The sequence below is a fragment of the Salpingoeca rosetta genome (genome assembly GCF_000188695.1).
Source record: "Salpingoeca rosetta unplaced genomic scaffold supercont1.17, whole genome shotgun sequence".
Taxonomy (NCBI): Eukaryota; class Choanoflagellata; order Craspedida; family Salpingoecidae; genus Salpingoeca; species Salpingoeca rosetta.
Genome location: NW_004754917.1, coordinates 1320147 through 1333407, shown reverse-complemented (window position 1 = coordinate 1333407; position 13261 = coordinate 1320147). Strand labels below are relative to the sequence as shown.

Here is a 13261-nt window from a genome sequence, read left to right as displayed (position 1 = left end):
ATTTCATTCCATCCAGTCCCTCGCCGTTGCTAGCAGGGAGTTTGTGTGATGACAACAAGGACGGACTACGTCTCGATCGATGCAAGCGTGGAGAACCCTCCCGCGCGCGTGTGCGTGCGCACACAGAGTGAGCGATAACTCCCAACAAAAAACAAACAAAAACAAAACAAACAAAACACGCACACACACACTCTCTATCTGTGTGCCTGTTTGTGTGCCTGTATGCCTTAATTGATGTCTCACCCTCTCCCGCTCATCATTGCTCCCACACACACACACACACACGCACACACACACACACACGCACACACATACACACACGCACACGCACACACACACGCACGCACGCGCTCATTCAACTCCGTGCACCTGATGTCATGCGATCGAGGAAGCGAAAGTATGATGTGGGCAGGCATGTTGGTTCGGCGACCGCAAAGTGCACAATCACCATCGCTGCAAGGGACAGACGGTGGGTGATTATGATGTCAGCAATGCCACAGGAATGATGGTACTGGCTTGGTGCCTCATGACAGCACACACGCAAATACAAGTAACAATCACACACACACGCACACGCACACGCACACACACACACACACACACACACACACACAGACGCGTGCACACAGACATGCACACACAGACATGCACCCACGCACATTGACACGTGCACGCATACATACACACACATACACGAGCACTCAAGCCAACACCAGACCAGAGAGGGCGAACAAGGCAGCATCGATGACTTGAGTCGGGACGTAATGAGAGACTGTGATGTGCGACGCCAGGAACGCCTGATGGACAAGTGATGAAGAAGAAGGGTTTGAAATTCGTTTCATATGAGGACTGTAGCTGCATCTAAGCACACACGCACACACAAACACACACACACACACACACACACACACACACACACACACACACACGTGCACACACACGTGCACACACACACACACACACGTGCACACCTCTGCTGCGCGGCCCATGATGTAGTGGGCAAGCCCCGTGTTGAAGACGGCCGCCATCCACGCAGACACGACAGCAGCTGATGCAATCCAGACAGCGGCACAGAGAGGGAGGGAAAGAGACATACCAGAAGGGTGGATGAATTAAATCGCAGAGACAAGCAGCATCGCAAACACAGGTTACAAGTTGATGAGTTGGCGCTTGTGAAAAATCAACACACGACCACACACACACACACACACACACACACACACACACACACACACACACACACACACGATCACACACACACACACACACACACACGATCACACACACACACACACACACACACACACACACACACACACACACACACACACACACACACACACACACACACACACACACACACACACACACACACACATTGAAGGGCGGGGGCGGAGCGTCGGTGTTTGTGTCTGAGAGCGCAGCGAAGGGCGCGTAGGAGCGGGGTTGTGGTGACCAGGACAACAACGAGGCGTGGTGACAGGTGAAGGTTCTTGCCAAGCAGCAGTTTCGCGGCAACGGTAGCAAGGAGTGCACCTGCACCAAGCCTTAAGCCGTGACACACGCCATTTGTTATGGAGGCAGCACACGTGGTCCTGTGCGTGCACAGGCTGTCTCGAGGCCGTCGGAACTCAAGCAGTCGCTGTACCCACGCCTGTAGCGCGACCTTCTTTGTCATTGCTCGATACAACTTCTGCCATGCACTGGTATGCTGTGGCTGCAGCTGCGCACCACTGTCTTCTTCACCGTCACCACTGGTGGTGACTGCTCCCACGACCATCCCTGCTTCACTTTCATCAACCCTGCTTGTCACTGTTCCGTCAATCGCGTTCGTCACTGTTTCGTCGCCACCGTCAGCCGTCCTTGCCACCCCGTCGCCACCGCCAGCAACCTCGGAAGCCTCGTCGTCGCTCGCCACAACCTGGAGGATGGTCTTCATGAGCTTGCCTTGGTGGGACCAGTGTTGTCGCTGGGCGGTGAGCAGCGTGAAGAGGGATACAAACGCCACGAGCCGCTCCCCATCTGGGATGGCGTGCACCACGCCTTCCTGCTGCAGCTTGCGAAACAGCACGCGCACGGTGATGTTGGCCACGTACACGGCCAAGTCGTGGCGGCGGCTGCGCTTCTCCAGTACCAGTGACCACGAGGCAAGCAGGCCTGGGAGCGCCCCAAAGTTGCACACGTACAGCGTGCCGAAGATGCGCCGAAGCGCGCACACGCTGGCGATAATGGATGCTGCCAAGCCAGAGAGGAAAAGCGACGAGTGTGCAGTGTTCACGGCCACCTGTAACAAGGCCTTACGCAGTGCGCGTGCCAGGGCGCGCAGGAGGCGACGCAGCCGCGCCCCTCTGCCATCCTCGTCTGCTGTTGGCACTACTGATGCCGCTGCTGTTGTTGTTGCTGTTGCTGTTGCTGTTGTTGTTGCTGTTGCAGTTGCAGTTGTTGCTGCTGCTGCTGCAGTTGTTGTTGCTGCTGCTGTTGTTGCTGCCATTCCAGGTGTTGCCGTTCCCACTGCTTCTTCCTCAAGTCGCCCTTCGTCGGCACCGCTCATTTCTTGCACACTGGCCCTTTCTCGTCTTGCGGAATCACGACGGCGCCCAATGTCCTCGCTCTGGGCGGCGATGGCGCGGTAGTCCATCTTCAGCAGCGCCGCCAGCGCGTGGAGGGACATGTACATGGGTGCGGAGTTGCGCAGGGCGCTGCGAAAGATGTGCGCCGTTCCCACGACGCAGCTGTCCGGTGACCATGGATGGATTGCGCTGCAATCGCAGGCCTCAATCCTCTGCGCCAGCACCGAGGAGGAGAACATCGCGGTGGTGTGGTGGTGATGGGTGCTGTTCTTGCTTGTTGTTGGTTTTCTTGGTTGTTGTTTGTTGTCGTGTGTGTGTGTGTGTGTGTGTGTGGTTGTGTACCGCGACTCAGTTCAGTCTTACATTGAGTCGACTGACCTCAGTCACCAGCACCCAAACTGGGCAGGTCAATTACCCAGTTCAGGTTATGGAGAGTGGCGGAAAATTATGGAGGTTTTCAGCAACTTATCCGCAGCTGCATCAACACCCACAACAAACATCAAAATACCGCCGCCCCCCTCCCACGAACAACAACAAACAACAAAACAACAACCCAGACGAGATTGTTGTTGCTTGCTCGCTTGCTGTCGTGTTGTTGTATCATCGCCCATCATCGCCCACCCAGACCAAGCTAGCCAGCGAGCGAGCACAAGCCAGTGAAGGTGAGCTTGCTTTTGTGTGTGTGTGTGTGTGTGTGTGTGTGTGTGTGTGTGTGTGTGTGTGTGTGTGTGTGTTGTTGTTGTGTGTGTGTGTGTGTGTGTGTGTGTGTGTGTGTGTGTGTGTGTGTGTGTGTGTTTGTCGTGCACGTGTGGTGTGTCTGTGTGCTGTTGTTGTGTAGTTGTTGTGCTGTGGCCATCTGCTCTGTTGTGTTCGTTGATGGCTGCAGTGTTGAATGGCTGACATCAAAACATGTGCTGCACAGCAAACTTCCTCCGTTCCTCCACCCTCACCACCACCACCCTCACCACCACCACCCTCACCACCACCACCACCTTTGCATTCATCGTGCACGCACGCACCTCGACGTTGACAACCCCCAGACTGCCAGGATGGGCCGGAAAAAGTCACTGAAGCGCACGGGAAGCACATCTTCCCTGGCGTCGCTCTCCTCCATGTCCTCCGTTCAAATGCACCTGCCGGAGCGCAAGGGCGCCGACTTCCTGAACGAGGACGAGGTGCGCGACCGCGGCTCGTGGACCATGACCCCGCTCGACATGCCAGGGTTCCAGGGCCTCAGCCAAAACGTGCAGCCGCGCGACGTGATTCCAGAGGTGGTCCGCAACAAGCGCTTCAACAGGCACATGGACGTGCTCCCTGATCCCCGCACGCGCGTTGTGCTGCCCATGGTGAACGGCGACGAGGCCACCACATACGTCAACGCCAACTACGTGCGCGGCGCGGATGGCAATCCAAAGTACTACATCTGCGCCATGGGTCCTCTGCCAGCGACCCTCAAGAACTGGTGGCGCATGATCTGGCAGGAGAAGGTCACCTGCATTGCCATGGTCACGGGCCTTGTGGAGAAGGGCGTCAAAAAGTGTGAGCGCTACTGGGCCCCGAAGCCCGGTCAGAAGGTGAAGGTGGCAGACATGTTTGTGCGCACCGTCGCCGTCAGTGAGGGCAAGGGCTACCTTCGCACCTTGCTTGAGATCCAACACACCAGCGGCCAGACCAGAAAAGTCATGCATCTCTGGTACCACTCCTGGGTACGTCTCGCGTGTTGTGATTGAGTGTGTCTGTGAGTTGTGTTTGTGGGTGTGGGTATTTGTCAGTATGTCAGTGTGCGAGTGAGTGTGTGTGTGTGTGTGTGTGCGTGCGTGTGTGAGTTTGTGAGTTTGTGTGAGTGTGCGTGTGTGAGTTTGTGAGTTTGTGAGTTTGTATGCATGCGTGTCTGTGAGTTTGTGAGTTTGTATGCATGCGTGTCCCATCGTGTGGCTGAACGGTTTGTGCTTGTTAGTCATTGGTCCTTGTTGTTGCTTGTGACAACGCGCACCACTCCCCGCGTCGCCAGCTCCCCCCTCTTTTCCACTTTTCTCATGCTTGTTCTCCACCCTGCTGCTGCTGCTGTTCAGCCTGACCACGGCGTGCCGCGGACAGAGGACGGCAAACCCGATGCAACAAATCTCCTCTACCTCATTCGCGACGCACACAGGTGAACTATGCGTACATGCACGTGGATTGGGGTGCGTTCAGGCTCAAAGTGCCCGCGCGCATGATTGGCACCAGCACGACTGGACAAACTCACACACACACACACACATACACTCTGTCACATACAACTACACACACACACTCACACACACACATTCACGCACGTCTCCCCCTAACCCAACACATGCTCACGTTCATGTGCGCTAACAGGTCTGAGCAGCAGCTGTCTGTCGGGGGCCCGCTGTTGACGCACTGCAGCGCCGGTGTTGGACGGTCGGGGACGCTCATTGCGCTGGACATGGCGTGCCAGCTGCTGGAGGCAAACAAGGCGTGCGACCTCGTGGAGATTGTGCGGGCGATCCGCAAGGACCGCGTGGCGCTGGTGCAGCACCCGCAGCAGTTTGAGCTCGCCCACGCCGGCTGCAGCCTCTATGCCGAGTTTGTCGAGGCAACCATGGCGCTCTCAGACAAGGCAAAGAGCGCTGCCGTCATATTCGACAGAGAAGGTCTGTGTTTGCTGTTGTGTGTGTGTTTGCTGTTGTGTGTGTGTTTGCTTCTGTGTGCGTGTGTGTGTGTGTGTGTGTGTGTGTGTGTGTGTGTGCAGAGGAGTGTATTTGGGCCTTCTTAGTCGGCTGCTTGCACCCCACCTCATCCCCCCCCGCCCTCATCCCACCACCTTGCTCCAATCTATGACCACCATCCCACCCCCTTTCTCCTGCAGCGTTTGAGCGGGCGATCAAACAGCAGTCTGCAGCGACAGACGAGGACGGCATCACGGGCGATCTCTACGAAGAAGTCCCAGAGGTGCGCACATGTGCATTTGTGCATGTGTGTGTGCGTGTGTGTGTGTTTGCGTTGGCGACGCTGTCATGCCCCACTTCGAAGCAAAACTTGTTTTCCACCACCCATCTTGTCCTCCTCCCCATCCATGACCACGCCCTTATCATTCCCTCCACTCACCCCCCCCCCCTCTGCGGTTCTCCAGGCCAAGGAGGCACGTGCATACGGACAGCTGTCGGCGCCCATCACGCCAAAGAGTCAACCAACAGCCCAGCAGCAGCAGCAGCAACAGCAAGGGTCGGAGGACGTGTATGGACAGATGCTGCCTGCAAAGGGCGGTGCAGCGCAGGACAACAACCCGTACGGCAGCCCCGTGAACGGCGGGCCAATGAACCCGAACGACGTGTATGGGGCGCCTGTGCAGCCGACGGCAGCAGCGTCGTCGTCGCAGCCACCAGCCAACCCGTTTGGACACGTCAAGCTGAAGAAGGTGCAGCGCAAGGAGGAGGACGACGACGACGATGCAGGGGAGCAGCCCGCAAACGAGTACAGCGTGATGAAGCACGTGCCCATTGCACAACAGCAGCTGTTGTACGAGGATGCAGAGGAGGACAACACACCTGCGCCGGCAGATGCTGGCGACATGTACGGTGCGCCCGTGGCAACAACAGCGGGGACGGCCGGGCAGGGCATGTACGACAACGACGCGCTGCCGGGGCAGTCGACATACGGCAACCAGGCTGTGGTGGACGCGGAGGAGCAGAAGCGGCGGCAGCAGATGGCCGGGCAGCAGCAGTACTTCAACCAGGAGGTGCTGGGCAACGCAGCAGGCGTGACGGCCGACGCAAACGCAGGCCAGCTCTACGCAAACGACGAGGCAGCGGTATGCGCACAACCTCACCACAGTGGTGCCAGTGCTGGTGCTGGTGCTCGTGGTACTGCCATCACAGCAATTCATCGTCTTGCGCGTCCGTCTTCCTCCTACTCCTTTGTGTCGCACACTCACTGATCTGCGTGCTGTCATGCTGCTGCCCCTGCTATGGCTGCTCCTACTGTGTGCGTGTGTGTGTACAGGCTGAGGAGGAAAAGCGCCAGCGCGAGAAGCGGGAGAAGCGCGCGGCGGCGGAGCGCAAGATCGCTGAAATGCAGGCGCAGCTCGACAAGACCGTGTCCTCGCTGGAGACAGTCGTGCAGCAGCGCAAGGAGGCCGAGGCACAGCTGGACGGACACGCCGGCGAGGTGAAGAGGTGTGAGGCAAAACTCAAGAACGCGCGCGAGCTGGAGCGTGACGCAAGCCTCGCCCTTCAACAGGCTGAGACAGCCCTCGAATCACAACGTACGTCCCCCGCTGCGTGCGTGTGTGTGTATGTGTGTTTGTTTAGGTTTTGTGTGTGTGTGTGTGAATGTGTGTTTGTTTAGGTTTTGTGTGTGTGTGTGTGTTTGTTAAGTTTTCTGTGTCGAGTGACCCCCAAGACTGCCATGCCCTGCGCCGTCGCCACGTACACGCCGCTTTCTTGCTCACACGCCACCATCTCCGACTTGTCACCGTCATTACCACCACCAGGGGAACTGATGCAAGATCTTGCTGTGCGCATGAGTGAAGCGCAGCAGCGGGAGGTGGAGGAGAAGGAGCGATTAAAGAAGGAGGCCGAGGCGACACGCGCTTCCGGAATCCTCGCAGCAGTCGGCCTCTCCTCATCAACGTGCGTGTGCATGTGTGTGTGTGTGTGTCTGTCTGCCTGTCTGTCTGTGTGTGTGTTTGTACGCATGTGTGTGTATGTCTGTGTATGTCTGTGTGTGTCTTCGTTCCCCCTTGCCTTTCGTTTGATTTGTTGGTCGTTTGTGTTGCGCTTGTTTCATTTGTCTCGTTGGCCCTTGTCTTTCGTTTGCGCACGCGTGCGTGTGTCATGCTTGCATCGCGACACCAGCTGCACCCATTGCAACCACGCTCGTCCCTCACCACGCTCGTCCCTCACCACGCTCGTCCCTCACCACCAACCCCCCCCCCCCTTCTGCTCCCCTTGCGCCATTACAGGACGGGGATGAAGTTCCATGCTCGCAGCCTCGCCCTGGCGATGCAGCCGCTGCCAAAGGGGAAGGCCGTCCCGCCCGCACGCCGCAAGGTTGGCTCGGATGCCTTGCTTTCGGGTAGCTTGCCATGAGGCACTTTGATGAAGGAACTGCCGCATGTTGCTTTGTCATCTGCCACCTCACGGCTCACGCTGCCATTCGCATGACGCACCACTTTAGGTTGTCACGGATCGGGCTGCGGCAGAGGAGAGCAAACGCGAGGCTGTGGGCGACATCAAACTGCTAGCCATTGTTGGCTGTGTTTCCAGATATCGGTGATTGCAAGATGTAGCACACCTACCTCGCTCATCCACATTCCAGCCACCATGCGCCTATAACCTTCCTCCCTTCCTGCTGTTGCCTGTTGTCTTTATGTCTCGTCTTCGCTCCTTTCGCTTTGGTCGAATACATACTGGGCCCCTTGTGTTTCATTTCTTCGTGCTTCGCCCCTGCCTTGCTGATTGCTTGCATGACGTTTGCCACTCTTGCGTGCGTGTGCATGTGTGTGTGTGTGTTGTGATTGTGTTCTTATGCACGTGCGTGTTAATCGTCATCGCCCCTACCACACCGCTTTTGGCCCACACTTGCACCTTCGACTTTCCTGTTGCAACCACCACTGCTATGTTGCTTCAAAATGGTGTTGTGTCTCGCTGTTTGGTTCCGGTGTCTTCCTCTGCTCCTGTCTATTAAGCCCCTGTCGGTGGTGTTGGTGGTGCCTTGCGCTCTCATCATGCGTTCATCTGGTGCCCAACAGCAACGTTTGGTGGGTGCATTGCCCGGTGCATGGCTGGCTGTCGTGGGAGGTGTTGAGGCTATGGCGGTGTGTGCATGTCCGTTGCTTAGTTGGAACGATGAACAGTCACCACATGTGCCGTGCTGTGGGGTTGTTCCTTTCTCGTCTTATTCTGTGCGTGATGAGCACACACGTGTTGTTGCTGCTGTGCCAATTGACCCCCCTTGCCTCCTTTCATGTTGTCTTCCTTCTGTTTACTGCTGCAAGTAGCCAATACAACACACAAAACACGACACGCGGCAACACAGCAATGGTGCTGGTGGTGGTGGTGGTGGTGGTGGTGGTGGTGGTGTGTTCACATCAGTCACACACGCGCCGTGCCTTTGTACTGCAGCTCCAGAAACGACGTCTGTGTGTGTGTGTGTGTGTGTGTGTGTGTGTGTGTGTGTGTGTGTGTGTGTGTGTGTGTGTGTGTGTGTGTGTGTGTGTGTGTGTGTGTGGTGTCAGTGAGCGGTCTTGAAGGAACAACTGCACAACGCCTGCGCCAAATCTGTACACCCACCCGTCCAGCTCACACCTGTGCGCGGGCCTCGAGGTCGGAGAGCTCTGCGACGGACGGCGCCAACAGATCAGCGTGGCCTTTGAACGCGTATGCATTCGCGTTGCGCTTCTCACCATACACAACCTGATCATGAATACAACACACACGCACACGCACACGCACACGCACATGCACACGCACACGCACACGCACACGCACACATAGCAGTCAGTCAAGCGCAGCATTTTGAGCAGGCAGAGCTGTTGGCGCCGTGAGTGCACGTGCCCAGCCACCAAACACATGCAGCAACCAATTACCACCGATAACAACAGCAACTGACCTTCCCGTCAAACTCTGATCGCTCAATCTTGAAGGACGCATCAGATGTTGGGATGACAACACCAAGGTGCTCCTGAATGTCAGCCAGCAGCTGTTGACGCCAAGGCATTGGTGGTGGATGGTGACGATGATGATGATGATGATGATGATGATGATGATGAGGAGGAGGATGATGATGATGATGATGATGATGATGATGATGATGATGATGATGATGATGATGGTAGCATGACAGTGTTGAGATGAATGCGAGAGTTGAGTTGAATACATGTGCATGCATGACACATGCGCAATCCTTGACATACCTGCGGTTCGTCGTACCAGATGGTGCATCCACCCTGGGACTTGAGCCGCGTGTTGTGGCAGCCCTTGCCCTTCGATGGGCACGTATGATACCACACCTGATGCGTGTGTGCGTGTGTGTGCGTGTTAGTGTGTGTGTGTGTGTGTGTGTGAGTGAGTTCACGTGTGTGAGTTAATGTGTGTGACTTCAAGTGTGCGCGAGACAGACACACACACACGCGCGCGCGCACACACACACACACATGACAAGGCGAGGCATGTCTGATTTGGATCACCACCGTTTCCAATCCACAAGCAACACTCGACATCCCACTCCTCAGTGCACCTTCTCCTGTGTTGTTGCGACGAGGGAGATTGCGAGTCCCATGCGGTCTGCTCGCCCAACACGGCCAATGCGATGCACGTAGTTCTCCTTCTCGTCGGGGAGCGTGACGTTGATGACATACGGAATGCCCGTGATGTCAATCCCGCGCGCCGCCACGTCCGTGCAGATGAGGATGCGCGCCTCGCCATTCTGCAGCAATGACGACGATGAGGGTGGTGATGGCAGTTGAGGAAAGGGGGGGGTGGACTACGTGAGAGAAGAATCGGAGGACGAGGAGGACGAGGAGGAGGAGGAGGAGGAGGAGGAGGGCGAGGAGGAGGAGCAGCAACAGCGGCAGCAACAACAGCAGCAGCGGCAATCATGGCAGCAAGGAATGCCAACACAACGGACACGGAGGCACAATTTACAACCCAACTCACCAAACAAACAAACAAACAAACAAACAAACCAATACACTCACAAACCGACGACGCCACCAACACAGTCACTCACGAACAAGCGAACCAACCAGCCAACCAGCGCACCTTGAATGCCTCGAGGTTCTGCCGCCTCTCGGGACCGCGGCTGCCGTGCAAACAGCGCGTTGGGTACTTGTGGGCGGGGCCGGGGCTGTCCTGCGCTTGAAGATACTTCTCCAGGTTGTCGCAATCAAGACGCGTGCGGCAGAACACAATCACCTGGAACGGACACGGAGGAAGGGGGTGAGGCAGCAGCCATGTTGAATGCTGCAAACAGAACACGCCGAACAGCTCTCTTCCTCAACACACACACATGTGAACACACACATACACACGCACACGCATATGCACACACATACACAAGCACACCTGTTCCATGTTGTGTGCGTCGATCGCCTTGAGCGTGTACATGAACTTAAGGATCTTGATTGCCTCGCTCGTCGTCTCTGCTGTCATATTCGCTGGTCGCGTGTTGTCACCCGCATGCACGCCGTCCGTTCGCAGCGCAGCAGGCTTCTTCTGCCACGACCTGACAAAGCGCCACAGGTGAACGTGAGACTCTGCGCTGCAGATGTGCGTGTATCTGTGTGTGTGTCTGTCTGTCTGTCTGTCAAGCGAAGGACGCTGACTCACTTGTCTGCATTTGGGTCGACGCGCACGACGACGTGGTGGACGGTGTCCGGCACAGAGTCGAGACCCTTCACGCCGAGCACGTGCACACGGCAGCGACGATGGAGATGGGACAAAGGGTTCAAGTGAGGTTCAAGTTAGTCTACACATCCGCACACGCACACGAAAGGACATGCACACATGCATTCACTTCCGTGCACATCTCCACAAAGGTGCACACACACACACACACACACACACACACACACACACACACACACACACACACACACACACACACACACACACACACACACACACACACACACACACACACACACACACACACACACACGTGTGTGTCCAATTGCTGACCTTGAGATCAACCCAAACCGGGTGGTACATGAGCTTGTCTGCAAGCTTCTTCACGGCTGGCGAATGGAGCGTTGCAGAACACACAACCATCTGCACGATGGGCGTTGAGATTAGAAGACGGTGGTGGTGGTGGTTTGGGGGAGGGGAGGTTCAACTTACGTCGTGAAGGTTCACAATGCATGCAAACACATGCAAACACACGCAAACACACGCAAACACACGCAAACACACGCAAACACACGCAAACACACGCAAACACACGCAAACACATCAACACAAGTGGGGTACCTGGAGGCGGTTTCCTGCCGTTTGCTTCGGCATTCTGACAGTGCAAGCATGGGCAATGATGCTAAAAGTGAGCACACAAGCGCATACTATCACGCACGCACACCCACACACGCACGTACACACACGCATAACGCTGCATGGTGAGCAGTGCATGGAACGCACTTGTTGTAGAGTCGCTCGAGCAGCTGTTCGTGGCCCTGGGAGAGGAGGGCGTCAACCTCATCCACAATGAAGAAGCGAACCTGCCAACACACACACACACACACACACACACACACACACACACACACACACACACACACACACAGAGGGAGAGGGGCATGAGCATGTGGGTCACCACCACATGAGCACAACCCAGCCATGCAACACAAGCATGCACAGCAACTCCGCCTATTCAAGCAACACATCGCCGCCGCCACCACCACCACCATCATCACCACCGCCACCATCATCGTACGCGATTGAGGTCGAGTTTTCCTGTCTTGACAAAGTCCTCGATGCGGCCCGGTGTTCCAACAACGACGTCAACACCGCGCTCAAGGGCCTTGAGTTGGTCCCGGGCATTGGTGCCACCAATCATCAGGCAGTCCCGCACACGCACGTCTTTGATGAACGACGACAGCGCACGGATCTAAAGCGGTGTGGCGGTGGTGATGGTGATGGTGATGGTGATAGCAACGGGGTGAGTGGCAGGCCCAGAGAGGGAGATGCATTGCTGTGACATGACCAAGAAGTGCGACGTGGGTAGCTCAAGTCAACCTGATCATTACACACGACCACAACCACATCGCACCTGGTCGCGCGTTTGCTCCGCGAGTTCACGTGATGGCTCCAGGATGAGGGCCACAGGGCCCTTGGACTTCTTCCATGTGTCGCTCGCCCCACCTGCACCAGCGACACAGCCCACGGTGGTGTGTGTGTGTGTGTGTACGTGTGTGTGTGTGTGTGTGAGTGTGTGTGCGTGTGTGTGTGTGAGTGTGTGTGAGTGTGTGAGTGTGTGAGTGTGTGAGTGTGTGTGAGTGTGTGTGTGTACGTGTGCGTGTGGTGCAAATGGTTTACAGGAGTGCGAGCGCTTGTTCTTGAGCCCAAAATTTTACCTGCAGCGGTGGCGGTTGTGACGTTTGCGTCTGGCTGATTGTTCATCGCTTTGAAGCCACCCTGTACACGCACGCACGCACGCACGCACGTGGCATTGCTCAGTTGAGAAAACAGCGGCACAGCACACACATCAACACATACACACATGCACACACGCGCGCATATACACACATACACACACATGTACACAAGCGCGCACCTGTGGGCTGTGCTTGAAGGGCTGTGCGCCAAAGTTGAACTTGAGCTCTGCGTTCTTGACGGTGCACGCAGGAAAGAGCGGCTGTCCACGAAGAGACGATGGGATCTCGTACGCATCGCCAAGATACACCCCGTTCTTGCTGTCACGTGGTCGTGGTCGTGGTCGTGGTCGTGGTCATCATGGGCGGCGTGGAAATGGCTTTGTGTGAAAAGGGGAGGCCGTTGTTCGCAAGAAGCTACAGCGTGGGCGACACACACACACACACACACACACACACACACACACACACACACACAACACACACACACACACACACACACACACACACACACACACACACACACACACACACACACAACACACACACACACACACAAACAAACAACAAACAACAAACAACAAACAAACAACCAACAACAACC

General features: G+C 56.2%; 3 protein-coding genes across 3 annotated transcripts in view; 1 reads left to right on the top strand and 2 right to left on the bottom strand.

Moving 5' to 3' along the window:
• Positions 1-355: 355 nt before the first annotated feature.
• PTSG_06989 (uncharacterized protein) lies at positions 356-2889 on the bottom strand (the record flags this gene model as incomplete). Its single annotated transcript, XM_004992336.1, has 4 exons — positions 1378-2889; positions 972-1048; positions 719-797; positions 356-453 (listed from the first exon to the last, which is right to left on the bottom strand). Exons 1-4 carry the CDS (start codon positions 2807-2809, stop codon positions 356-358), a joined length of 1686 nt encoding a protein of 561 aa, XP_004992393.1. The 5' UTR covers positions 2810-2889.
• A 155-nt stretch (positions 2890-3044) lies between these two features.
• On the top strand, positions 3045-8599 carry PTSG_06988 (tyrosine phosphatase). Its single transcript, XM_004992335.1, has 10 exons — positions 3045-3232; positions 3611-4276; positions 4643-4722; positions 4932-5227; positions 5443-5525; positions 5707-6384; positions 6576-6837; positions 7066-7204; positions 7537-7624; positions 7752-8599. The coding sequence occupies exons 2-10, from the start codon at positions 3620-3622 to the stop codon at positions 7848-7850; spliced, it is 2382 nt and encodes a 793-aa protein (XP_004992392.1). The 5' UTR covers positions 3045-3232; positions 3611-3619; the 3' UTR covers positions 7851-8599.
• A 30-nt stretch (positions 8600-8629) lies between these two features.
• Positions 8630-13261, bottom strand: part of PTSG_06987 (eIF4a) — a 6287-nt gene continuing 1655 nt past the window's right edge. Inside the window, exons 6-20 of the mRNA XM_004992334.1 lie at positions 12840-12978; positions 12640-12700; positions 12336-12427; positions 12000-12173; positions 11705-11784; positions 11543-11576; positions 11255-11344; positions 10904-10968; positions 10640-10799; positions 10337-10489; positions 9813-10001; positions 9490-9585; positions 9186-9275; positions 8882-8989; positions 8630-8713 (exon numbers count right to left, since the gene is read on the bottom strand). Coding sequence (XP_004992391.1) covers positions 8669-8713; positions 8882-8989; positions 9186-9275; positions 9490-9585; positions 9813-10001; positions 10337-10489; positions 10640-10799; positions 10904-10968; positions 11255-11344; positions 11543-11576; positions 11705-11784; positions 12000-12173; positions 12336-12427; positions 12640-12700; positions 12840-12978 — 1576 coding nt within the window. The 3' untranslated portion in view covers positions 8630-8668. The remainder of the gene's footprint in view (positions 8714-8881; positions 8990-9185; positions 9276-9489; positions 9586-9812; positions 10002-10336; positions 10490-10639; positions 10800-10903; positions 10969-11254; positions 11345-11542; positions 11577-11704; positions 11785-11999; positions 12174-12335; positions 12428-12639; positions 12701-12839; positions 12979-13261) is intronic.

What these genes read in the sequence shown, in the direction of transcription:
- PTSG_06988 (XM_004992335.1), top strand. Translation starts at nt 3,620, where the DNA reads ATGGGCCGGAAAAAGTCACTGAAGCGCACGGGAAGCACATCTTCCCTG. An exon ending in ATCTCTGGTACCACTCCTGG is followed by an intron (nt 4,277 to 4,642) that starts GTACGTCTCGCG and finishes GCTGCTGTTCAG; the next exon opens with CCTGACCACGGCGTGCCGCG. An exon ending in CGTCATATTCGACAGAGAAG is followed by an intron (nt 5,228 to 5,442) that starts GTCTGTGTTTGC and finishes TTTCTCCTGCAG; the next exon opens with CGTTTGAGCGGGCGATCAAA.